This window comes from Ranitomeya imitator, chromosome 3, assembly GCF_032444005.1.
Source record: "Ranitomeya imitator isolate aRanImi1 chromosome 3, aRanImi1.pri, whole genome shotgun sequence".
In the NCBI taxonomy this organism is placed as follows: Eukaryota; Metazoa; Chordata; class Amphibia; order Anura; family Dendrobatidae; genus Ranitomeya; species Ranitomeya imitator.
Genome location: NC_091284.1, coordinates 90,473,807 through 90,501,320, shown reverse-complemented (window position 1 = coordinate 90,501,320; position 27,514 = coordinate 90,473,807). Strand labels below are relative to the sequence as shown.

Below are 27,514 nucleotides of genomic sequence, written 5' to 3'. Positions count from 1 at the left end.
TTGCTACATCTAAGATCTCTGATTGTGCCAGAACAGCTGCACCCAGTAAACTAAGTGATATATCACTGGAATCAGGGTCTCTTTTCCTACATTATTCTGCTCTCAAATGAGGTAGCAAAAACCTGCTGACAGATTCCCTTTAATATATTGCTGCATCATATTATATGGCTGATCAATGTTTGTCCAAACCAAAAACTCATAGCACTTCAAATTACTATATACATACGCACATAGAGTCTGACAACGCCTTAACAGGACAGACAAAAAAAAAAAAAAAAGATATCTATGCCATAATGAAACTTCAAAAGTTTATTGAAAACTTGATAAAAATAAATTAATTAAAGCAATATGTCATAGAACAAGGAATACCTCAAGGGACATAACAGATCTGAGTATCTATTAGACTTTTGAAATTTTATTATGGCATATGGATCTCTATTTTTGTCTCTCCTGTTAAGGAGTTCACAGACTATGGGTATGAATATCATATTATATAGCACTGTGTTCTTACAATTGCTCATTTTACCTTTCTACCCAGCTAATTCTTCTCTTTTCCATTAGGTCTATGGCATCAAGTGATCAATAACTGACTAGCTGAATTCTTCTAAGCTCTAATTAGAGAAAGGAGGTCAATGTTCCCTGTATGAGTCATAAGTCACTGCAAAAGTCCCTGGCAGGGGGAGGAGGGAGCAGCTGGGTCAGGATGTGAAGAGGGGATGATAAATGCAGGGACAAGAGGCTTACGGTTTGTACATACAGCTGAGAAAAGAAGAATTAGCTGGGTAGAAAGGAAAAATGAGCAATTGTAAGTACACAGAGCTATATACTGTAATATGCTGAGTGCAGTATATTAAGAGGATACAAACGTTGATGCGAGTGCTTCTTGAAGTAGGCAGCATGCTTGTAAGTGCCCTCTAGTGGCAGATGCAGGCAGTTGCCATCATTTCTTACATTTGAATGTAATGAGATTTGGACTGAGCCTCTGATGAATAAGATGATATAAGAAATTCAGCACAGAATGCTACACCTGCTCAAATAAGACATCCAAGAATTGGACAACCACTTTGACCACATAATAATCTTGCACATTAAGGGTATGTGCACTTGTATAGAGCTCCTCTGCAGATTTTTCCGCAGCGGATTTGATAAATCTGCAGGGGAAAACCGCTGCGGGTTTTCCTGCGGATTTATTGCGGTTTCTATCGCGGATTCCTCTGCGGTTTTTCATCTGCAGTTTTCTATTGGAGCAGGAGTAAAAACGCAGCAGATTCCGCACAAAGAATTGACATGCTGCGGAAAATAAAACGCTGCGTTTCCGCGCGTTTTTTTCCGCCGCATGTGCACTGCGGATTTTGTTTCCCATAGGTTTACATTGTACTGTAAATTCATGGGAAACTGCTGCGGATCCACAGCAAAGTCTGCAACATGTGCACATACCCTAAGACTGTAGTTTCCTAATGCCAACCCCTTTAGAACAATCTGTATATTACAAAGTTGACAGCAAAAAACCCAAGACATCTTATTAAAAAGTTCAAGACTTGGCAAAATGTGTGAGGGGTTGTCTAAACATGAGAAAATACCTGAGTGATAGACCCTCGTAAAGATGGAAGCGCTTCCATGGGAAGTTTGGTGGCCGGAGTGCCTCGCGTGATGCTCCCTTCCTGTAGTGCAGTCATAGTACCTGTGATATGGACAGTAACAAGGTGAGCGCTATAGAACGGACATTTCCGATATTCCTGACTCTTCTGTTGATGACCCGGCCTGCGGTGTAACATCAGGCCAGCCCAGGTAATCAAAAGAAAAGAGGTGGATGCCGGGAGGGAAGAGTCGATTCTCTGAGCTCGCATTCGATGGCCGCTGGACAGGGTCCTGCTCAACAATTCACACCAACTCCAGTCAGCACAGCACAATTCACACAGATTTACCGATACCCAGCTGTATTTTCACGTACCTCTGACAACACCTTCGTGCTGAGCCCGGACAAGGAGCCCCTCCGGCTGCGAGCTCTGGCCGCGAGGGGAGAACTCTTCTTGTTTTATGTAGGTAACACAACCTAAAACGCACCGGAGAGAAGATAAGAAAAAAAACACATCATTGGTCAACGTAGATTTCATCAAAGACTTGCTGCCATAGATTTCACCCTTAACCCCTTAAGGATCAGGCTACTTTGTAGGTTAACGACCAGGCCTTAATTTTCGTCACTTTATGTGGCAACGTTTTCAACGGATCCCGATGATTCCGAGAAAGTTTTTTTGTGACATATTGTACTTTATGATAGTGGTAAAATGTCTTCAAAATTTCTTGTGTTAATTTGTGAAAAAAATGCAAATTTGATACAAATTTTTGAAAATGTCACAATTTTTAAACTTAATCTTTATGTTCCTAAATCAGAGTGTTACGTCACACAAAATAGTTAAAGGGAACCGGTCACCCCCAAAATCGAAGGTGAGCTAAGCCTACCAGCATCAGGGGCTTATCTCCAGCATTCTGCAATGCTGTAGATAAGCCCCCGATGTATCCTGAAAGAGAAGAAAAAGAGGTTAGAGTATACTCACCCAGGGGCGGTCCCGCTGCGGTTCTGGTCCGATGGGCGTCACGGTCTGGGGCCTCCCATCTTCTTACGATGACGTCTTCTTGTCTTCACGTTGCGGCTCCGGCGCAGGCGTACTTTGTGGGCCCTGTTAAGGGCAGAGCAAAGTACTGCAGTGCGCAGGCCTGGGCCTCTCTGACCTGTCCCGGCGCCTGCGCACTGCTGTACTTTGCTCTGCCCTCAACAGGACAGACAAAGTACGCCTGTGCCGGAGCTGCAGCGTGAAGACGAGAAGAGGATGTCATCGTAAGAAGATAGGAGGCCCCGGACCGGAGCGCAACGCCCATCGGACCAGAACCGGACGGTGACCGCCCCTGGGTGAGTATAATCTAACCTCTTTTTTTCATCTTTCAGGATACATCGGGGGCTTATCTACGGCATTACAGAATGCTGTAGATAAGCCCCTGATGCTGGTGGGCTTAGCTCACCTTCGATTTTGGGGGTGACCGGTTCCCTTTAATAAATAACATTTCCCACATGTCTACTTTACATCAGCACAATTTTGGAAACATCATTTTTTTTTTTTTTTTTTTTGTAAGGATGCTATAAGGGTTAAAAGTTGACCAGCGATTTCCCATTTTTCCCCAAAAAATGTAAAAAAAACATTTTGTTTTTTCGGGACCACCTTACATTTGAAGTAACTTTGGGGGGTCATTATGACATAAAATACCCAAACGTGACACCATTCTAAAAACTGCACCCCTCAAGGTGCTCAAAATCACATTCAATAAGTTTATTAACCCTTCAGGTGCTTCACAAGAATTGAAGCAATGTGGAAGGGAAAAAAAATGAACATTTAACTTTTTTTCACAAAAATTTTACTTCGGACACAAATTTGTTTTTATTTTCTCAAATGTATCAAGAGAAAATGGACTACAATATATGTTTTACAATTTCTCCTGAGTACCCCGATACCCCATGTGTGGAGGAAGACCACTGTTGGGGCGCATGGCAGGGCTCAGAAGGGAAGGAGCGCCGTATCATGTTTTGAACGCAAAATTGGCTGGAATTGAGATAGGACGCCATGCCGCGTTTGGAGAGCCCCTGATGTGCCTAAACAGTGGAAACCCCCCCTCAAGTTATACCATTTTGGAAACTAGACCCCTCAAGGAACTTATCTAGATGTGTGGTGAGCATCTAGAACCGCCAGGTGCTTTACAGAAGTTTATAACAGAGCTAAGAAAATAAATAAAAAAAATAAAAAAACATTTTTCCTGCAAACTTTTTCTTTTAGACCCCAAATTTTTTCTTTTATCAAGGTTAGCAGGAGAAAATAGACCCCAGAATTTGTTGTGAAATTTCTCCTGAGTACGGTGATACCCCATATGTGGGTGAAAACTACTTTTGAGGCACAGTGCAGAGCTCAGAGGAGAAGGAGCGCCATACTATACTGCAGATTATACTATTATGGTTTGAGGGTGCCATGACCCAGTAGTAGAACGCCCCATAAGTGACCCCATTTTACAAACTACCCCTCTCAATTACCGTAATCCATCTAGGGGTGCAGTGATCATATTGATACCCAAGGTGTGTCACAGAATTTTATACCACTGGGCAGTGAAGAAAAAATTATTACATTTTTACCACAAAAATTTTGTTTTAGCCCCAGAATTAACATTTTCGCACAAAAAGTGGGTAAAATTGGCACCAGAATTCATCCCACAATTTCTGCTGAATATAGAAACACCCCATATGTGGCTGTACAGTACTGCTTAGCCATACGGGGAGTCTCGGTAGGGATGGAGCGCTATTTGCCTCGAGAAGCGCAGATTTTCCTAGCATAGTTTGCGGACTCCATATACAGAGACCACTGTGCTAGAGAGCAGAATGAACAAATCCACAGCAGGTGAAGAATTAGTTTTATTTTTTTACGACATTCCTCGTGTGGTATAAGTGATTAGGCGATTTATTCTTTGGGTCGATGCAATTACAGCGATACCAGATTTATGTCCTTTTCTCTCCGTTCTGCGAGTGGTAAAATTGATGTCAAGTCTTATTATCGGGTCAGTACGATTATACGATTACAGCGATGCCACATTTATATTTTGTTATGTTTTGGCGCTTTTACACAATAAAAACTTTCATAGAAAAAATAATTACTTTTGCGTTGCTTTATTCTGAGAGCTATATCTCTTTTTTATTTTTCCGCTGATGGAGCTGTATGGTAGTTTTTTTTTTTTTGTGGGACAAGATGGTATTTTCAGTGATACTATTTCTATTTACATTTGTCTTTTTGATTGCGTTTTATATCACTTTTTCCAAGCGGTATGATGATAAACCATAGTTTACTACTTTTTTTTGTTTGTTTTGCTTTTTTTTTTTTTTTACAGGGTTCGCTGAAGGGGTTAACTAGTGTAACACTTTTATAGATCGGATTTTTCCGCACGCGGCGATACTAAATGTGTACTGTTTTTGCTTATTTAATTTTTTTTTATTCACATAAAAATGTGTATTTATTAGTGGATTTTTATTATTTTGTAATTTTTTGATATATTTTTTTTTTCCCCTTTTTTACCTAGTCCCTTTATGGGACTTTCACTTTTTTTTTTCACTTTTATGAGGCACTGGGGTGTAAAGTCATGATCTACAAAAATAAAGTGATACAAGATTCCTTTATATTTCTACCAGCTATTCTGAAAGGCCCGTGAGACACAAAGCACACAGAATGGATCTATGCATTACATCACAATTTCACATAACTACCTACCGGTTTTTGCAGATTCCTGTTGCCTCGGTAGGCCAAGAGAAATGGAGCCCACAGAAGGTTTAATCGGGTCTTGGCTGTAGGGTTGCTGACTGAGAGAGGTTAAATATGTTCCAGGGGTTCCCTATGGAATAACAAATAAAAATATTGTCAATGCGACTCCCAAGGGACTGACCCCCCAGCAATCAGGAGTCGCACGGACCCCCATCAATCAGGAGTCGCACGGACCCCCAGCAGTCAGGAGTCGCACGGACCCCCATCAATCAGGAGTCGCACGGACTCCCATCAATCAGGAGTCGCACGGACCCCCATCAATCAGGAGTCGCACGGACCCCCATCAATCAGGAGTCGCACGGACTCCCATCAATCAGGAGTCGCACGGACCCCCATCAATCAGGAGTCGCACGGACCCCCATCAATCAGGATTCGCACGGACCCCCAGCAATCAGGAGTCGCACGGACCCCCATCAATCAGGATTCGCACGGACCCCCAGCAATCAGGAGTCGCACGGACCCCCAGCAATCAGGAGTCGCACGGACCCCCATCAATCAGGAGTCGCACGGACTCCCATCAATCAGGAGTCGCATGGACCCCCAGCAATCAGGAGTCGTACGGACCCCCAGCAATCTGGAGTCGCACGGACCCCCAGCAATCTGGAGTCGCACGGACCCCCAGCAATCAGGAGTCGTACGGACCCCCAACAATCAGCAACCTATTCCCAATCATGTGCACAAGTGAGAACTTGTTATTGTGGACAATATGGCACCATCTAACAAGTCACTTTCCCACAATGTCTCCCTAGTTCTAGTTCTGTGCTCAACTTAGTAAAATTTAAGGCAATCAAAAAGTAAAATGCATCCATCTGTCAGCATGATATGCTTATTTGGGGCGGCTTATTACAAGAGGTCTGCAATACCTTTAGTCCAAATGGCACCGAATAAGGACCAGAGACGCCCATAGGACTGCACCGCCCCGAAGGGGAGTACGATAACAGGTCTGTTTTGTGCTATACAGAGCACATATATACAGCATTAGCATTCTAGATTACTGTATATAAGGGCTTACTAGTGCTGGCAGTACTTTATATGGGGAAAACCTGTGATAGGTTCCCTTTAAATAAGGCACCAAATTGTGGTGAAAGACCCCAGATACAGCACTTACGCTGACAGCTGGCAAAAAAAAATAAAAAAAATGAGCCCCCAAATTTGATATAACCAAAACTGAGCACAATAGTGTAGAAAAAGAAAAAGTAAATTCTTTATTTAGCCCACCTGTGATATGGAGCCCCCCATTATGAAAGACGGTTTGTCAGACGAGGTCACTGAAGTTTTGGACGAAGGGATCAGGGGAGGAGGTGGACGGGTCGGGCGGGTCACAGGGAGTCTTGTTCCTTCAGCTAAGGATGTGATCACTTGATGGGGCGCTGGCTGCAATACTGCGAGAATAAAAGATTTTTAAAGATGTGAAATACTGAATTCAACATAAATGAGAAGACGCGATACCTGGAAACCCACAGGGGAGCCGTGATCGGGCCGCTAGATGTCTCACATTGGGGCTATTGTTATTTCACAGCCATTACACACAGAAAACTGAAGACGTGACCAAGAGATCCAATCTCCTACACCTCCTCACATGGGGAGAGGTAGGGGTGATGATTGGGGGCTTGTAGAGCTGCTTTAGCTTTCCAATGTCTGCTAATGTCATGAAGAAAACATCATTATAGTGAAAAATCAGCAGCAGATCAGTCCTGTAAGAACATGGGCTCACCCAAAAAACCATCTACAAGTAACCACAGATCCCATCATATTGCAGGCAATAAAAAAAAAGGAAATGTAAAGCCACAGTCAGGTGTGATAATTACACCAATCCCTTCGCCTCAAAGCTTATTAGCCTCATCATTCATTTCCCTGCAAAGCCGCCTGCATTACCAGCCTCCCACCAGCAGGTGTCGCTATTGCACAGCTTGTGCTCGAGCTCTCCAGGGACCATGTTGCACTGATTTCCGCCCGTTAATGTGCGCAGATCGACTATATTCCAGTTGTTCGGCCCTCGATTACTATGCGAACACTGTGGGGAAACCGAACAATCGCTAACACGATCATTCCGTCTCCATACAGGATCACGTCATCGGCAGCACATTCCGTTTCCATGGTGAAATGTACTACAAGTAACAACTGCAATCAGCCAATGAAATAGTGTTTATCTCACTCATCAGCATGTTTACACAGGCAGGTAATAGGGATGAAGGTTTATACAATTGCTAGGTTGGCGATTATCTTATCATTTAAATGCATTTTAACAAGAATTTATTTTTGTACAGTACTCCTTTTATGGAGTTCAATGGGAGCTGTATACATATTGGGCCCTATTTATCAAAGCTTTAGTACCAGTATTGTAGGGCAAAAAAAAATAACAAAAGACTGACTGGCACATCCAAACTAGTGAACAGGTGCACACCAGGAGCAGCTACCGCCATATACAATATACAAAGAAAGGGTTGCACTCTCTCGTGCTAAAGCATGTCACTGTGAAATATATGAAAGATGAATAGCAATACAGCTTTTGAATATTAGGAAAAAAAATATGAGACGCTTTGCACAAAATTTGCCCAAATTATGTCTGCCCATCAACCAACGTCAAGGTGGTCCCAAAAAGGTTCCTAGCTACCCATAAATGCAGGCTTTGCTGAGAGAGGTGTTCACATTCACCCAGGAATTCAGAAATCAGAAATAGGCCGGGGTCACACTTGCGAGTGTGATGCGAGAAACTCGCAAAATTCTCTCGCATCAATACCCGGCACTCGGACTGGAGCATGCGAATGTGTGTGTTTCTATGCAGCCGCACACTCCGGTTCTGAGTACCGGCAGCAGTGCCGGGTATTAATGCGAGTTTCTCGCATCACACTTGCAAGTATCTTAGGGACTCATCAGTTTTTGGCACCACCTTGATGATGGTTGATGGGCAGACATAATTTGGCCAAATTTTGTGCAAAGCGTCTCATGTTTTTTCCTAATATTCAAAAGCCGTATTGCTATTCATATTTCATATATTTCACATTGACATGCTTTAGCACGATAGAGTGCAACCCTTTTTAGGGTTGAAAAGGAGTAACTTGAGGCAGTGCTAAACTTTTGCAACTTCTGGCTTTCTCCAGCTGGGGTGGGACGAGCAACAGCGATCGCCATGCAACAAATCTTACTCCAGCAGGGACCGGAGTAGGATTTATGGAGAAGCATACATGGAGGCACACGCTACTTGTCCCTTCATTAAGAGCAGGCACCTCTCATTGAATCATAAGCCCCTGACTCCAGGAGCCCACCTCAACAACATCAGCATGATGATCGCTGGTCTTAATGAATCGGGGCAATAGTATACAGAGTACGCCCACCGGTGGTGGCTGGAGGCATCCAGATTATGGCGGAGAGAAAGTAGTAGGGATTTTTGGAGTTTTACCACAAAGAATTTCAGATGCAAAAGCAAAATCAAATCAGAAAGTGTAACCCATTCCGCCATGCAGACCGGATAAGTTGCAGAAAATGGGCTGATAAGAGAAGAAAATGAGAAAAAAAAATGCTGAGATGTGTCCAGTCAGCAGTACCTGGGGGGACACAGTAGCGGACAGGATTCAGGTCAGCTTGGGAGGAGACTTTGCCGACCTCTCTTGGAGACATCCTATACGGTGAAATGGAGCGCGCCGCGTTTTGCATTTGCGCTTCGTGCTCCAGCGCTCGCTTCACTTCCGCGGCATAAGGCATATACACGGACTTTCCTGCCAAGAAAAGCGAGTTACCTTGTGAGAGACATTGACAAACTGCGCTGAACACAGAAACCAATTACACCACAGACGAAAACCAGCGCTGGCAACCATTTCTGTTACTAATATTGACGCCTTACTGATGCAGTCAATTTTTTGTGTTTTGTTTTTTTATCTCAAGAGCTATAACGTAACGTTTCCAGTGACACAGCTGATGAAGTAAAAAAAAAAATGTTTTTAATGTCTAGTTTCTATGTTGCTCATTGTGTGACAATATTCTTGTCAGTGCGATTCCAGTGATAACTCACTTTTTATTAAATATTTTAGAAGCTTTTATTCTGAACTTTGCTATAAAAAATTTTTTTTTGCGGATACCATTTTCAGAAACATGTAGACAATGGCATCTGCGGGCAGAATATTATAAAGCAAGAGGAGCTGATCAAATATATATTTTGGTAGGAAAAGTTTCAGTAAAACTTGCATTATATTCATTAAAATCTCTGCTGTTGGTATGTCCAGGAGTCCAGTGGGCGGTCCTATTCAGAGACTGACAGTCTTGCCTGTATGACTGTGCATGCAGATAGCTGTCAGTCACTAGTAGGACCGCCCACTGGACTCATTCATAGATATCTGGGATTTTACAGGAGAACAAAGTTATACTGAATCTTTTCCAGCAAACCTATACATCATTCTGTTCAGCTTCTTCTCTGTCCACAGACCACACTGCACGTTCAATGTGACAGTCCCTTTAACAGACACAGTCACACCAAGTATGGTTTATTTTTCATAATTTTTTAAATTTTACTTGTAAAAAAAAAAGCTAAATCTTTGAGTTACATCCCCACACACTTTTTACAACCTTTTTTATTCTAAAATGTTATTCTTTTTTTGTCCACTAAGGGATTTGAACATATGATTGCTTGTTCTACAACACTGCCATACAACTGTCCCTTACATAGTCCTGTCTGTGCCCGAGCGTCCAAGGTATTATCAATCCACCAGCCATGAGGGTCTTCAGCAGGCCCCTGGAAATACCTCAGACTGGGTGCCTGGGCAGGATCACCCAAGCTCAAGTGCCGCTTTTTGGGATTGTCACAGGCTTTTTAAGAAATTAGCTGCGATCGGAGCTCGCTCTCGAGCCTGCTCCATACACCAGACCTGGCACCACGGTCATGGTCCTGGAAGGGATTAATGGATGCTTGAGATATACCAAATCCAGGGCCAGCACGCTCTCACAGGGTTAACAGAAGAGTCTTGAATACTGGCATACTAAGAGCACGATAGGGTGACAATGGCAATCATTCTTACCAAAGGGATCCCTCCTTTATGAAGTATCCTGCAGGATAGATCTCTACTATAAGTACCAGATCCACCGATATTCATTATGTGAAATATATATATTTCATAGAATGTGGCAGTAAAACGTTCAGAAGGCCTCCCTGACAGAACAGCCGTTAATCATTAATCAGCCACATAAGCAGTAACAGGGCCACATGACAGATAAAGGTTCCCAACGTGTTTGTTACCTCATGTAAAAACAGTCCTGGTTGGCAGGAAGCCTTCGGTGGTCAGTGCCAGGGTAAATATTCTGGGATTTGTGTAGCAACACTGAAAACAGAACGGTTGAGCCGCTGCCAATATTTCAGGAGCCTGGAAAATGTCCAGAGTGATCCGTGTCCGCATAATCTGAAGATCACTTCCCGATGAGAAACAAATCACATGGCGGCTCCCATCCGCTTTGCTCAGCGTTACATCACACACAGCGGTAAGACCTCAGGACAACCCATGAGGTGCCCCAAGACAAATGTCGGCAGGCAGCCATTCCTCCCACCTCCCTATAGACAGGCACATTCAGTCCAGCTGTACAATCATGTGCTGTCAATGGGGAAAGAGGAGGAAGCCGACTGCCAGACACTCCGGAATCGGCCGGAATCCCGTGAGAACAATGTGATCGGGTGCCGAATTTAACAAGTCTCTCCTCGACATCATATGTCAGGGGTCGAGAGGATGATTAGTAATTACCTTCCCATTCAATACTTGGACTCTTGGACAAGTTGACCGGACTGGCCGATCTTCGCTCCATACTGAGCTGCTCCTGTCTCTGCCTTTGCTCTTCAAGCAAGTTGTTTTCGTGCAGAGACTGAAGATGTCGCTGGTACAGGGAGAAACTGTTTGCCGAGACTGGTGCCCCTGATATATTTCCAGGGCTGCAAGAAACCTAAGGCAAGAGGAAAACAGATGTGAAGAGGCAGCAGGCATGGCTACCAAACTATTGCTTTCAAGAGTTAAAGAACTATGAAACAGTCATGTATAATTCCGCTGATCATCAGAACGGTGGCGCCAAGCCCCCGGCCCTCCTCTCTCTGCAGATACTGAAGCCTCTGAGGCCACCTTGAGATAAGTGTAAAGTTCAGGTGCATACACTTACCATGGGTGGGATAACAGCGGCTCGATGATGCAATTGCTGCAGATCCAATGGGCCTTGCTTCATTGAGGGGGATATCAGGATTGTTCCTGCTGGGTTCAACAGTGACGGCTTTGAATCTAGTGTGTACATCCTAAAAGAGGGGAAACGAAAGTGATGCAGACATAGAAACATCTTACAGGTTATACTATAGTTGTAGCACTCTCACCTTGACCTATCAGGCTCTCCATCTACATCCTCATCCGCACTGCATGTGGCACTGGAGTCATTGTCGGAGTGGGATTCCGGCCTTTCATGGGTTGCCATCTGGTTGGTGGAGTACTCCATATCTGCCAGGTCTAGTTTCTCCTTACTCCTTTCTGGCTCTTGGTCTTTGCTATCTTCCTCTATTTTAACTTGGGCACTATCTGGAAGCTTCACATCGACCTCAACAGGTTCCACTTTGGTATTGACTTGGAGACTTGGAGATGGTTTAGGTTCGGAGCTGTCTCGTCTCTCCCCAATTTCCATTGCCTCCTCTGGTTCAGCGTTAATTTCTTCTTTTACCTGCAACTCTGGGTACTGGTTCTCAGGGGTCTTTGTATTTTGGGAGGTAGTAGAGGGGGATGCACAAGGTACAGGTTTGCTAGCGGGATCTTGCTCCGGAGAAGAAGCTCGGGGTAATGAAGAAGTGGATGGCTCTGTGGCTTCATCAGCTTGTTTAGCCCCTTCCTCGGGCGATGGAGATGGCGCACTTTCAGTGTCTGAACTGTTTTCCGCACCTGCAGCAAAATGTAATTGTGAATGATGAATGTTAAGAGGATTTTAGACATTAAGGTCACACAAAATGTTCACCGGCATCTGGTTCGACTACAAATCGGTGCAGTTTTTACCCAGTCGTTGACTATGTTTGAAAACCCCCAAAAAGGATGTTGATGCCATTAGCAGACTCTACTGCTGCATTTTACATGCATTTAACCTTACACCTACAGCATATGCCAAAAAATAGCAAGACATAAGAGAACTCCTGTGAGAAACGGTGATTCCATGGTGCAATCATGCTGAACAAGAGCTCGTTCCTGTCCCGAATGTCAGTGGCAGCCTCCTGTGCCCTGTACAGGAAACCGATAACCCCAGCTTACTACACCACGGGCAATGTGGAGCATGTGCGCTAGTAAAAGGGATTAATCGACAACTGAAGGCTGGCGCTTTTTTTAACTCCCTCATTGATTTAACCTAAGCCTTCCAGAGTTGTAGGAATCACAAAGCAAAAAATAGCCGCAAGGAGCAGACAAATCTATTTTTAATGCAATTAACCGCAAAATGTGGGATTAACTTCCTATATCTGGGGCCATGCAACCTGAGTCACAGGAAATGAAGACCTCTGAGCATATTAAAAGGAGAACACTGGGGCTGGAAGAAGGGCTAGACTTAGCCTAAGCCTACTAAAATAAGCCCAGGCAGCCTGAAAGGCCCTCACAATTCTCTATGGCCAAGAGGCACCATTTCTCAAGCCCACCATATATATTAGCCGTAAGCAAGAAGAGAGCATCCATACAGCAATGACTACCTGCTCAGTAAAAATGGTCAATGTGCCCAACTATCTAACCATCAAGTGAGCTGTGTGGTGGTCTTGCGTGTGTCTCCATAGTCGTGCTACAGGATCCCAGGCTGGTCTGTTACTACCATGGTGGAGATGGTGCATATCTATTTACAGAGGATCCAATCCACCGGCTACATCAGTACTCTGTGGTTGCTGGATTAGAGTCCTGAACTAAGCCTCTGACCTCCTGGTCGTCACCATTGCTACCTGACGCCACGCCACACTGGGTAATCAAGAGAAGAGCTGTTGATTCAAGGAGGTAAGAGGCGATTCTTGGGGCTCCCATGTGCAGTGTTCAAGCATTTCAGTTCTATGATTGACCTTGTACACAGTACATAGATTTTCTTTTAGATTTTATATTGATTATTAAAGGGAACCTGTTACCAGGTTTGGCCGATATAAGATACAGCCATCACGTTTCAGGGCTGATATACCACATTCTATAATGCTGTAGATAAACCCCCGATCCAACCTGTAACAGAAGAAAAATAGGTTTTATTATACTCACCTGGGGGCGGTCCAGTTTGATGGGTGTCCTGGTCCGGCGCCTCTCATGTTCTTGCAATGTCGCTCTCCTGCTTCTTCATTGCTCCTCGGCATCGCGCTCCTGTGCAGGCGTACTTATCTGTCCTGTTGAGGGCAGACCAAAGTACTGCAGTGCGCAGGAAAGGTCAGAGAGGCCCAGCACCTGCGCACTGCAGTACTTTGCTCCACCCTCAACAGGGCAGATAAGTACGTCTGCGCAGGAGCGCGATGCCGGGGAGCGATGCAGAAGCAGGAGAGCGGCGATCATAAGAAGATGGGAGGCGCCGAACCTGGACCTGCAGCATCCATCGGACTGGACCACCCCAGGTGAGTATAATATAAATTATTTTTCTTCTCTTGCCGGTCGGATCAGGGTTTATCTACAGCATTATAGAATGGGGTATATCAGCCCTGAAAGGCGGTGGCCGTAACTCGTATCAACCAAACCTGATGACAGGTTCCCTTGAATCTATATAAAACATACCATACAATAATAAACCGTACCATCACTGTCCTCTGGGTTCTCCTCGTCATTGGATCCTTCATTTTCGTCATCTTCTTGGGCAGATACAGTAGAGGCCACACTTTCACACTGCGACACATCTCTCTCCTCACGTGGCCTGCGAGGAGACTGAAAGAGAATTCATGTCAGTTTAGGACGGAGGATAAGGGCCATAACTATGACCACAATGTTTACTAAAGCCATGACTAGATAAAGGGACAGTACTTTCAATTAAACCAATATAGAAAGCTAATTATTGCAGTAACACAGCCATTTAAAGGGAACATTCAGCACCATTTCCACCAAACAACCAGAGGTAATAGGGCACTGTGCAACAATTGCTCCATCACGGCGAAATTCGTCTTTTTACTCATAAGCAAATTATGCTGCAAGTGCAGTGGAGGGAATACTGGCGTAAGGGCAGTCCATGGCTTCTCGTCACTTCTCCCTGCCCATCGCTACTTGACTGCCAGTGGAGACAGTCTCTTCTGTGTGACGTCATCTCTGCTCCCAGCCAAAATCTCTAGCAGGCATCAATCATTTGGCTGGCGCCAGGATTTAGGCAGAACATTGGCGCGTTTCTGTCCAGGAGAAGAGGTAACATCACACACACACATTGCCCCCTCTGTCAATTGAATACCAGAGAGGAATACAGAAAAGCTATGACCTGCACGTGCAGGGATACACCCACTGATGTATTGCAGTCTAGTTTGCATGTGAACCAAAATATGCAATTTTCCGACACAAAAGAGAGTGACAAAATTGACATCTTTGCATCTGTTACACACTGCCAGGTAGTTCTGACTGCATAGTAAAAATTATTGCCAACAGAGACCCTTTTAGAGAGTAAGTAGACTTTCAGTAAAGTTCTGACATTTTGCTCTAGATCCGCGCTGGTCTAAGTGCAGAGACTCCGCACCAATCTCCTAAATGGAAGAGCAGAAGAGCTCAGCCGAACGCTGCTCCCCACGGACCCAGACATTTTTGGCGGTTCCTCTGTAGCCATCTGTCAGACACGCTCCCTGCTCACTGATCCTCACCTTCTGTTTGTGCTGCTGCAGCAAGTTGTCCAGGTTGTGCCTTCGTTTGTAATTAAAGTAGAAGTTTTTACACTGGGCTTCACTCTTCGTTCCAACCATCTTGGCGATAGCCCCCCAGTTACGACCATGTTCCACCAAGCCTGCCGAAACACAAGCACAGACCAATGGGACCTCTTTGAATTAAAGGAAAGGCATTGAGTGGGGTTAAATATTGAGTCTGTTAACCTGGAGGAAAAAGGTTAACATTAATGACATTTAATGCCAAAATAGAGGATCTCATATTAGAAGGTCTCCAATACCCAATGTAATGAAGTTACACGCGGGACACTGGAAGATACACGCGGGACACTGGGAGGACGGTAGCTTCAGTCCAAGTAATATTCTAGGTTACGCAGCGTGGGCGCCTGCAGTGCCACTACAGACGTCACCTGTGTTGTGAGCGGCCTCTAGTGGCACATACACACGCTGGACCAGTCTCGAAGAACTCTACTGGAGAGGACTAACATCCATATGGACCAATGCGAAGATTTAACACAGGTTGTCTACTGAGAACTGGTCTATAAGCAGATCGCAGGGTCTGCACTGCAACCTGGCAATTAAAAGCGCTGTAAGCGTCTGAAAATCCCTACTTGTTAGAAGGGTCCACGGTCGAGAAATGGATCACAGGGGGTCTTACAATCAGCTGAATGCGAGGATTCACCAATTTGCAGTCACAGAGAGAGACTTGTAGCTTAAGAATGGACAATCCCTTTAATGTAAACTGTCCTGAAAGGGCAAGTAGTAAGGCTAGGTTCACATTGCGTTAGTGGGTGTCCGCTGACGGAATCCGTTACATGGCGCAATTAACGCTATGTAACGGATCCATTAGCGCACCCATTGACCGTAATGTATCTAACGCATCGCTAACGTATGCCATTTTTGGCATGCGTTAGCGATGTCCCGTTATTTTCTGATAGACCTCGAACGCTGCTTGCAGCGTTCGAGGTCCGTTTCTTGCTGGCGCAGATTAGCGATCCCGCTAGCGCATATGCCCAAACGCAATCCCTTTTTGGACATTGCGTTAGCGCATTCCGTTAGCGTATGCGCTAAACGGATTGCAGTAACGCAATGTGAACCTAGCCTAAGAGTCTAAAAAAATAACCTACATACTGTACTTGTTTTCAATGATGATGGGGAAAAAAAAGCCTTTAAAAATAAATAAATAAATACTTGTAACAAAAAAACTCATTAAAAAAAAAAATAGCGGATTTTCTGACGACCACTTCCCTTTAAAGGCGCAGTTCAGCACCAACAGGTTATCAACTATCCCCTGGATTGCAGGATTTCTGTTCCAGAGTTTCCCCTGATGACAAAACTGAAGCCAAAAAGAGTTGAATAAAAGAATAGTCAGATCGCACTTGTGTCCTCCCAGTCGTCTGGGTCCATGACACCGGTGAAGATCATGGAGCACAGTGCTGCCCCCGGGCCTTGAATAGGACATACGGTACGTACCGCTGCTACAATCATCTCTTCCTGGCCGCAGTCTTGCAGTCAGAAGAGAAATGGGAACACATCCCCCACTCTTGTGGTGAGTTAGGGGCCCACTGATGACAGCCATGTGCAATCTGAGTAATGGAGGCATGGAAAAATGCTCTTGGTATCTGCTTTCTGCTGTGGTTAAAAGTTGTCCCCTTTCGACAGCTTTTTCTCGTAGCCTCGTATATGTGTAAGGGAAAAAAAAAACGGCTTTCCTTAACACCCTATGATCCAGCACTGTCTCTCCGCCGCTGCTTGGTCTTTGCTGTTTTGCCTGCAGTTGTGATAATGTGTGTCGATAACGCTGCAGCCAATCACTGAACTCTGCCCACACAGACAGCATGAGCTGCTGAGGTCAGAGATTGGCTGCAGCTTTGTTGACGTGGCATTACTATTGCAGCCATAGAAAAAAGAAAAAAAAAAAAGAAAATAGACAAGGACTGTGGTGATGATGCAGCCCAGTGCTGACCTGGAAAGGGTAAGTAAAACTTTGTTGTTGTTTTTTTTTTTACACATAAATGAGCCTATGGGGGAAAAACGTAGCTTTTTTATGCAAATTTTCAGCTGCATTTCACAATAAAAGCAAAGTCTATGCGATTTCAGAAATCTCATGCACACAAAGAGCTGTTTTTGCAAAATGCAGGATGTCACTTCTTTTAGCTTTTTTGCAGTGGTTTTCACCCATTGAAAGCAATGGGTGATGCAAAAAAACGCTGCAAAAAACGCAGGTATCAGGTTTTGTGGATTTTTGGTGCCAAAACTGGATGAAGTAGAATCAGATTATTTTTTTATGCACTCAATTTTAACAGCATGCATAAGAGACAAATGTACCTGGACAAAAACACCGCAAACACTCAGCAAAACCTGCTTTTCTGACGTTGCAGGTTTTGCCTGCAGAAAAAAAAAAACGGAACATATGAACATAACCTTAAGCAAGCAACCCCTTTAATAAATTGCTGCCCTGAAGAACACCAGCCCAGAAACTCATGACTTTAAGAAAATAGTGTCATACCCTATCAATGACACAGATGTTAGGGCTTCTCTGCATGTATATGGTGAATGGAAATACACAACCTGGTATAGAGATTACACACCGAGCAAATACAAAATCCACCTTCCAATGATAGAATATAAGAGCCCCGAGGGTTCGTAAAATATGTTAGTCATTAATTATATTCAGAAATCAGCAATACACAAATATTCTTTATTTCAATGCCACAAAATGCTTAGGCAGAGCCAAGAAAACCATACAACACTGGAAGATTGAAGAATATGAAGAGGCCACAAGTCGATGGTCTACAGAAGCAGGAGTCACATCATGTGCCATACAAATCTGATTGTAACCTCTACACCTCTGGCCACCTCTCTCCTCCCCTCTGCAAATCCCTCCACTGGCTCCCAACTCCACATCGAATCCAACTACTAACACTGACCTACAAAGCCATCCACAACCTGTCCCCTCCCTATATCTCTGAACTAATCTCCCAATATCTCCCTCACACAATCTTCCCAAGACCTCCTACTCTCCTCCACACTTATTCGTTCCTCACACAACTGCCTCCAAGACTTCTCCCAAATATCCCCCATCCTCTGGAACTCCACGCCTCAACACGTCCGGTTATCCACCACCCTCGGGTCCTTCAGAAGGAACCTGAAAACCCATCTCTTCAGGAAAGCCAACAGCATGCAATAACCATTCTGCTGCCTCACCACCATCAGAGCTGCCACCCCACCACCACCCGAGCTGCTGCACCCCCGACCTTCTGTCTCTACCCCATTAACCCATAGAATGTAAGTCCGCAAGGACAGGGTCCTCTCCCCTCTGTACCAGTCTGTCACTGTAAATTCGTTTACTGTAAACATTATCTATAACTGTATGAAACCCCTTTCTCATGTACAGCACCATGGAATTAATGGTACTATATAAATAAATAATAATACACCGGATGTCAGAGACATCATGTGCCATACAAATCTGATTGTAACCGCTACCCCAGATGTCGTAGACATCATGTGCCATACAAATCTGATTGTAACCTCCACACCAGATGTCGGAGACATCATGTGCCATACAAATCTGATTGTAACCGCTACCCCAGATGTCGGAGACATCATGTGCCATACAAATCTGATTGTAACCTCCACACCAGATGTCGGAGACATCATGTGCCATACAAATCTGATTGTAATCACTACCTCAGATGTCGGAGACATCATGTGCCATACAAATCTGATTGTAACCTCTACAGCGGATGTCAGACATCATGTGCCATACAAATCTGATTGTAACCCCTACCCCAGATGTCGGACACATCATGTGCCATACAAATCTGATTGTAACCCCTACCCCAGATGTCGGAGACATCATGTGCCATACAAATCTGATTGTAACCCCTACCCCAGATGTCGGAGACATCATGTGCCATACAAATCTGATTGTAACCCCTACCTCAGATGTCGGAGACATCATGTGCCATACAAATGTGATTGTAACTGCTACCCCAGATGTCAGAGACATCATGTGCCATACAAATCTGATTGTAACCGTTACCTCAGATGTCGGAGACATCATGTGCCATACAAATCTGATTGTAACCGCTACCCCAGATGTCGGAGACATCATGTGCCATACAAACCTGATTGTAACTGCTACCCCAGATGTCGGAAACATCATGTGCCATACAAATCTGATTGTAACTGCTACCTCAGATGTCGGAGACATCATGTGCCATACAAACCTGATTGTAACTGCTACAGCGGATGGCGGAGACATCATGTGCCATACAAATCCGATTGTAATCGCTACCTCAGATGTCGGAGACATCATGTGCCATACAAATCTGATTGTAACCGCTGCACTGGATGGCGGAGACATCATGTGTAGTGATGAGCGAGTATACTCGTTGCTCGGGTTTTCCCCATTACGCTCGGGTGACCTCCGAGTATTTGTGACTGCTCGGAGATTTAGTTTTCATCGCTGCAGCTGAATGATTTACATCTGTTAGCCAGCCTGAGTACATGTGGGGGTTGCCTGGTTGCTAGGGAATCCCCACATGTAATCAAGCAGGCTAATAGGTGTAAATCATGCTGCTGAGGCGATGAAAACTAAATCTCCGAGCAGCCATAAATACTCGGAGGTCACCCGAGCGTGCTGGGGAAAACGCTTGCTCATCACTAATCATATGCCATACAAATCTGACTGTAACCGCTAGACTGGATGGCAGAGATTATATGGCTGAAATGGGATGTGTATGTGACCCAATGTGAACCGATGGAGATTGGCTGTGGAGAATCGTACAACAGCCACGGTGGGCTCCATCTGCAGCCCCGCTGCTCCTACGTTCAGCATTAGAGGTTTACCAATGCTCACTAGAACACGATGGTAGGGTAAAGCGGCCATATTCACGGCTTTTACCAGCTTTCTTCCTGCAGTCAAAATTATGGAGCCCAACATGTGAGACTTTTAGAATCCAAAAGGTTGCATTAAAAAAGAAACAAAAAAATGAATCACGAATTTTGGCTGATCCAAGTTTTCATTGCAGACGCTTCGCTGGTAAACGTCTTCCAGAGTCACACAGGCTGTCAGTTTCTTTCCTTCCTGCTCTGTTCACCTGAAATGAACTAAAGCCATGTGTCAAGCCGTGCCAAAACTCTGCGCTGCCCCACTAATCATATTGTGTGACTGTATTAGCAGAGGATTATCGAGTCACCCAAGGTAAAGACTTTTTGCCTTCTTCATGGAGGTCAAAGACGCCAGGAGCCTTTTTCGCCATCCAGTATCTCCCTTTTCAACATCCCAAAAATGACCTTCGGCACTAAAATCGCATACTGTATAGAATTTTCATTTTTCTAGCATCATCCTCACTTATGTAAATCCCTCACAACATGGTGCAGATGAAAAGCATGCACACAAACACATGCAGATCAATCACAATGTACAGAGACCATTAGAAAAAGAAGACGTCAGGATGCAATAAATAAGTGAAGGAAAATCCAAGCCCATTACTGTTCTGTATATATAGTGCATGGCACGTCAATAAATAAAGAAGAATTAAAAAGAGAAAAGAAAAAAAAGGAATCATCATAAAAAGCAAAATAGCTCTCGGGCTATGTAGATCAGAAATAAAACTGAAGCTGCAAAATAAAAGCTGTGTGTCCGAGTACATCATCGCACAAAGCCAAGATGAGACAAGAGGGGAGAAGCCTGGACCAGCATCCTAACTTCTTCAGCACAGAGATCATTATTATTATTATTTTCATAATAAATTATGTTTTATATTATTACTGAAATTGTGGAAAACCTTCAGCAGCCTCAAGTCATTGCTATTAATGATTTACTACACAGGCTCATAGGGTCAAAAATGCATTTTAGAATATTAATACATAGGTTTGGGGTGCTGCACTTTGGAAGAAGCCCCCTATAAAGGGGTTCATCAACTTCCACTTAAAGGACAGAAAAAGGAGAGTACAGGGCCCCACTCAGATTCACAGCACAACCGGTAGCACTATGTGTGACCATGTGACCTGCTTTTTAGACCATGTAGAAATGACTTGGGGGGGACATTGAGACCCTCGGGCTACAGTCTGCAAGAGTTAGGGGATGCGGAACAGCCACATAGCCACATATAGCAATACAAAAAGCAACGTCTAAGAGCAAACAAATGCCACAACTACATCAAAACAACACACAAGACAAAAAACTCTACTAGGTCAGCAGCGTCTACATCTGGCCGGAGAAATCCACAGAAGCCAAACTTGAAAGCGTTACCTTTTTTAGCAATTTCCATTTCTTCTTCAGTCCAACGGGAGGTCTCCACGGTCTCGGCAGAAGCTGAAAGCACAATACAGCAAATCCCATCAAAAAGAAAGACCCGGATTTGCATTACGAGCACCAATCCTACAAAGCCCACACATAGTTATCCATTTACGTGCAGGCTTCCTCCGTAAAAGCCATTTGAGGGGAAAGAGAGGCTTGAGATGAAGGAGGCAGTCGCTCCTGATTTTGACAAGAGGACTTGTGACAAGCTAGCGGGCAATGTACTAACCGCTGAAAAGCTCAGCTTCACAATGACTGATGAACTGAAAGTATGCCTCAAAACACATCCATGCAGAGTAGTAACACCGCAGAATGAATGCAAAAGGAAAGGAAAAAAAAAAAAGCAAAACAACAAGTCAGTGCCTCATACTCCAAACCATAAATGGCATAAAAACACAATACCACTGCAACGTCCACCACAAATAAGACCCTATCCTATACCATATGGGTCTCCTGTGCAAAGAAAAATCAGCACAAACAACTAATAAAAACATGGCTCTGAAAGCGGCTATAGGGGGCGCTAATGGGGAAACCACCGGATCAAATGCTAAAGGACGTGGCAGAATACTGTGCTACTAGAAACCTGATGGGTCACGACAAGTACGTAGCAAAAGCGGTCACCTCCCGACCGAAAGTACGAGACGAAGGGGACGTCACGGCTAATACAAGTCATCTGTGACCTCAGGCCGTGACACAACCTACACGACAAACTGAAACAAAAAGCACAAGCGTACAAAGCACAACACTTGTACAAACATGCACGTAGGCGATGATGGTCCCACATCCACAGACTACACATCAAAAGGCTTCCATTCCTGGTATTGCAAATTTAACGTCGTGAAATGGCACAAATATAAAGCAGAAAACATGGGGTTAATGTACAAGATCTACTGCCGACAAAAAAAATAATAATAAAATGGAACAGATTCCCAAAGTAACCAGATAAATGTTATGGTGCGGAGGTAAATGATTGCCGTAACTTATTGCGCCACTTTTGGTTTGCATGTGCCGAGATGTCCTTACCCCCAGTACATATTAGGTGAAAAGATCAGATATTAATGAAAGATTAAAGAATACAAATCCAAAATTCAGATGTACATGAGGTTTAATGGCCACAAGTTGAAGCAATGAAAGCTCCAAATGACGTCGCCTCCTGCCCACACCCATGGACAAAAGATCATATTCTCCCTGCGTGTTAGGAAGGACAATTACGATCACTTTGACATTTTTTATTAAAGAAAAAATAATAAAGAATTGTTGCATTTATAGCACAACCGACGTCCTCTATCAATAGCAGATAGAGGCTGAAGTCACCCTCAGCATTCAGCGCCTGTGTAGCACAGGTTCGAGGTGCATCCGCTGATATGCTGCTTCTTAAATATTGCGCTGGCTTGCTGCTGCATCATAAGGAAATCATTTTTAATAGGTTGCTACTGCAGAACCAGCAGTAAGCCAGCTATATGAAATCCATTCCTAATGATGCACAAGAAAGCCACAGTAACATTTTGGCCTGGTTATCACATAGGACAGACCTGGACAAACTATGGTCCCAGCTCTTTGGCTGTTCTTATCTGGCTCGCACACCAAGGCCGCCCTCCCCACCTCCATCCCGCTTTCACCGGTATCCGCATCCAGCGTCCTCCATCATTCAGCCTGTACAACTAGGGTCATTAGATCACACCTGCTTTGGAGCCTCACCGAGCAGAGCAAAGTCCGGAGAAGTGCGCTAGGGGTGAGGAAAGCAGTGTTTGTTTTTTGTCATTCATTTGTGGAGCCATCATTATGTATTTGGAGACTGTGGGGGATCTCACTGTGTGGGGGATCTCACCGTGTGGGGGATCTCACCGTGTGGGGGATCATCGTTTCATGTTGAGGGCAATGGGGAGGGGTCATACTGTGTGGGGGACATCATAATGTGCTGGGGTTGTCAATCTGTGTTTGGGGCAGTTGGGTGGCTATTAGCAATCATACCGTTAAGGGCAGTTCGGGGGTCATCATTCTATATTAGGAGCTGTGTATGGGGGAAGTGAGGAATCATACTGTGGGGGTCATCATAAGGAGTTGGGGATTGTGAGGCGATTTTACCATGTTGGGGACTGTGGGGGGATCCTAATCTGAGGGTCACCATTCTGTGTTTGAGGTCTGAGGGAAATCAAACTGCGTGGGAAACCATAGTAACCATCATGCTGTGTATAGGGTACTGCGGGGGGCCATCACACTGTGTGGGCTGATAATACACTGCTGGGGGATCATACTGTATATAGGGAGCTGTAGGGGGATCATACTGAGTGGGTGACATCCTGTGTATTACATCATACTGTTTATGGAGCCATGGGGTCCATTATACTATGTGGGGAGCTCTGGACCATCACACTGTGTGTGGGGATATGACACTTTTTGGGGGGAGCAGTATATCATAGTACGTACCATGGCTGAATAACAAGAGCAGTATAATTTACTGTTTTTCATAATCTATAAAAATGAGTACGGTAAATTATGTGGTTTTGAATCAGAAAAAAAAAAATAAAAAAGCAATAAAATCAATATAACATAATATGTTAATGTTAATATTGAACAGAATTAATTTCAACGTATGGGATCAGACCTCTGCAACAGTCCCGGCCCCTTGAAAAAATTAATTGACCACCTCTTGCTCCCCAATCAGCTGGTGCGGGTCCCAGTGGTCAAATCTCCATGACCAGTAAGTAATCTATCCATTGGATAGGAAACGCATTAGTTTTAACGAAACAAATCCTTTAGAGGGTTTAAGAATTAAAAAAAATAAGTAAACGTGGCTTCTTCCTTTGGGCACATCTGTGTGAGGGGTGTACGATATTGCAGCACTATGGCCGTGTAGAACTACAACATGTAACCGGTACACAGCAATGTATATGATGCGGACAGATTTCCCCTAAATAAACAGCGTGATAACCCCCTCATACATAGTAGGGCACATTCACACTTGGTACAGTGCATGGCAAAGAATAGGAGGAAAAACCTCTGGACATTGCTGTAACCAAACAAACATTCCCTGAATTACATGGCAGAAGGAACAAATACCAACAGTAATTACAGCTTTGTTATTGGCAGGAGGGGAGAAGGGGCAGCCTGCCAGATCCCCAGTGCTATGCCCCAATGTTACATAATCCATCACTAACCTATACATGCACTGGTTTTGGATGAAGGGAGAATCAGTTCCTCCATTTATAAAATAGACACGACACGTTCTTACCGGCAACCAAAACCGAACTGCAGCTACACACTGACATTTTCAGGCTCTTGTAAAAGTGATTTTCACATAGATTTAGAATGAATTCGTATTTCAAGTTTGTATGTTCTAGCGCTGCAGTGTGCTGCCTTATTTATTTAACTATATATGAGTTGGCGACTCTAGGTTCAGCACCTGTTCACACTTAGTCTATGTTTGGATGTGCCGGTCAGGTTTTTGAAATGTATTCTCTAGCCTTCTGATCGTGCACTCCGCCTTCTAGCCACAGGTGTTTTAATTACAGCTGGTCCAATACCCCTCCATAGAGAGAGAATTTTAGTCTAGGAAGAGGTTTCACATGTACCCATTCTGATGGAGACGTTTATTCTCAGCAAGGTAAGGCAAGCGTAGGACCTGGTATAAGAGAGATGCCGTAAAGTGGCTACACATAAAATTGGCCATTTTTGTGCGCTAAACGCTCTCATTTTTCATATTTCTAGTGCAGTAATGCAGTTCAAATTTCGTATTTCAAGTTTGTATGTTCTAGCGCTGCAGTGTGCTGCCTTATTTATTTAACTATGTGTATAGCATGTGTCCACAGCAACTCTCTGCCCCCAAATTAGGAGTTCTGCATTACCCTGCAGTCCTGTTCACAGGATGACACTTCACTTGACATTACCAAACCTAACCCATTCATTCAGAAAAGAAAATTTTCTTTTAGTGGCAGTTTCACAATGACTGTTATCGTCGTCTTGTGTAGATACGGGAAAGCATCTACAGTCTCAGGGAGAGTAGAGAAAACAGGCTATAAAAAAGGAGGAGAGCAAATGACAAGGAAAATAGGTGCAGGATAGAAGCTGTGCTGATATATGAGCTAATATTATTATTATTATTATTATTATTATTATTAATGAAGACAGTCGCACACTGGATACACACAGAGCTCACACCCAAGCCTGTATTACTGAAAAAGACACCCATAACAGAAAAATCTGAAACATGGATCAGGCTGAAAACTGAATACAGATCTAAAAGTTAATGAAGATATTAAATACACGATACACTAAATCATTAAACAAATCAAAGAAAAAAAAATTAAGCACACCAACATTTATCCTATTTGTGACAAGGTCTGAATGGAACTTCGGATTTCACACTGAATAACAGATTGAATAAATTCTCTGGGTTATTGCAATCGATACCTAATATGTGTAGGGTTTTTTGTATGCAATGGGAAAAAAATGGATTTTTTTTTTTCATATTTATTTTTTGTGGCGTCAGATGTGGAAAAAAATAAGTCGAAATAAGCATGCCTTCGAAAAATAGAAATGTTAATGGTGTCAAGTAACAAAATACAAAGACAATGAACCAAAAAAGAAGTCTAAGGCTATATGCAGACGTTGCGGATGTTACTGTGGAATTTTCTCTGCAGATTCTGCCTTTCTTGGCAGAAAACGCAGGTCAGAATCTGCGCTTTATTTTGCGTTTTTGTTCGTGTTTTTTTTTTTTTTTTTTGCGGATTTGCTGCAGATTTTGTACAGATTTCTTCCTTTTTTTTACACCTGCGGATTTCTATTATGGAATGGGTGCAAAAAACTTTGCAGATCCACAAAAAGAATTGACATGGTCCTTTTTTTGAATCTGCTGCGTTTTTCGTGCCGATTTTTCCGCACCATTAGCACAGCATTTTTTTGCCATTAATTTACATTGTACTGTAAATCACTTGCGGATCTGCAGCGTTTCTGTGCGGAAAAAAACACTGCGGATCCGCAGAAAATCTGCAACGTGTGCACATACCCTTAATCGACTCAACATTTTCTGTAGCCACCAGTTTTTGAAGGAACTCGGCAGGTAGGTTGTTCCAAACATCTTGGAGAACTAACCACAGATCTTCTGTGGATGTAGCCTTGTGTAAATCCTTCTGTTTCGTCATGTGATCCCACAAAGACTCAATAGATGATATCAGGGCTCATGTAACTTCCCTGCAGAGTCCCTTCAAAAAACTGTGTACAAGCATACGCAGAATTGATGCTGCTCTGAAGAAAAATTGTGGTCACACTGAATATTGATTTGATTTAGATTTCTCTTTTTTTTTCATTCACTTTGCATTTTGTAAATTGATAAAATAACATATTAACACTTATATTTTTTTACAGCATTCTTACTTTGCAACAGTTTTTTTTTACCTTATTGCTCATTTTTTCCACTGTAACTGGGGTAATCCATAAGGGGTTAGTTACAGGGGAAAAGGGCCCATTAAAAAGTGACATAGGTGACTAGAGGAGCTGTTGTGGAACTGCTAGGACCCAGCAGCACTGATATCCTGGGTGCTACAGAAGCATCGGTATATTCACTGTATAGTGCTCACTGAGCACTATTAGGCTAGCAAAGGAGAAGAGAGAATCTGTAAAAACAAACAAACAACAACAAAAAACCACTTGTCTTCTTCCCAGATGTATTTGACAGCCAGAGACAGGACCTGCTCCTTCTAGATTGCAAGATTAGGAGTTTTAATCTACAGCCACATGCAAATTGCCTCTTCGAGAGACAAAAAGGACTTGGACTCTATAGCGCCACCTGTTGGAAGTCACAAGTCAACCCCTCTTTAACGAGTCTTGCAATATGACCTAGGATAAAAGCCAAATTAGAACCTACAGCCATAAATTTACGACGGCGTGGGGTTAAATCTCAGAAACAAGCATTGCAAATATAGGACACTTGGTTGTTTCGGGGTTTTAAACAAAAGGATGATTCAGTAAAAAAAAAATAAAAAATTCCCCTACTACCTTCTAATTATGCATGTAATGTAATTCAAGAGTATTACAACGCTCGCTGGCTTCGCTCGAGTCCTC

General features: G+C 43.7%; 1 protein-coding gene across 7 annotated transcripts in view; it reads right to left on the bottom strand.

Moving 5' to 3' along the window:
- Nucleotides 1-27,514, bottom strand: part of NCOR1 (nuclear receptor corepressor 1) — a 197,346-nt gene that overhangs the window by 38,074 nt on the left and 131,758 nt on the right. For 5 of the 7 annotated variants that reach the window (XM_069761106.1, XM_069761111.1, XM_069761107.1 and 2 more), the window contains exons 17-27: nt 21,407-21,469; nt 15,124-15,263; nt 14,086-14,212; nt 11,683-12,235; nt 11,478-11,607; nt 11,072-11,267; nt 8,894-9,064; nt 6,567-6,730; nt 5,298-5,418; nt 1,952-2,053; nt 1,581-1,681 (exon numbers count right to left, since the gene is read on the bottom strand). In XM_069761106.1, coding sequence (XP_069617207.1) covers nt 1,581-1,681; nt 1,952-2,053; nt 5,298-5,418; nt 6,567-6,730; nt 8,894-9,064; nt 11,072-11,267; nt 11,478-11,607; nt 11,683-12,235; nt 14,086-14,212; nt 15,124-15,263; nt 21,407-21,469 — 1,868 coding nt within the window. The remainder of the gene's footprint in view (nt 1-1,580; nt 1,682-1,951; nt 2,054-5,297; nt 5,419-6,566; nt 6,731-8,893; nt 9,065-11,071; nt 11,268-11,477; nt 11,608-11,682; nt 12,236-14,085; nt 14,213-15,123; nt 15,264-21,406; nt 21,470-27,514) is intronic. The other 2 variants (XM_069761109.1, XM_069761110.1) reach the window with 1 other exon arrangement.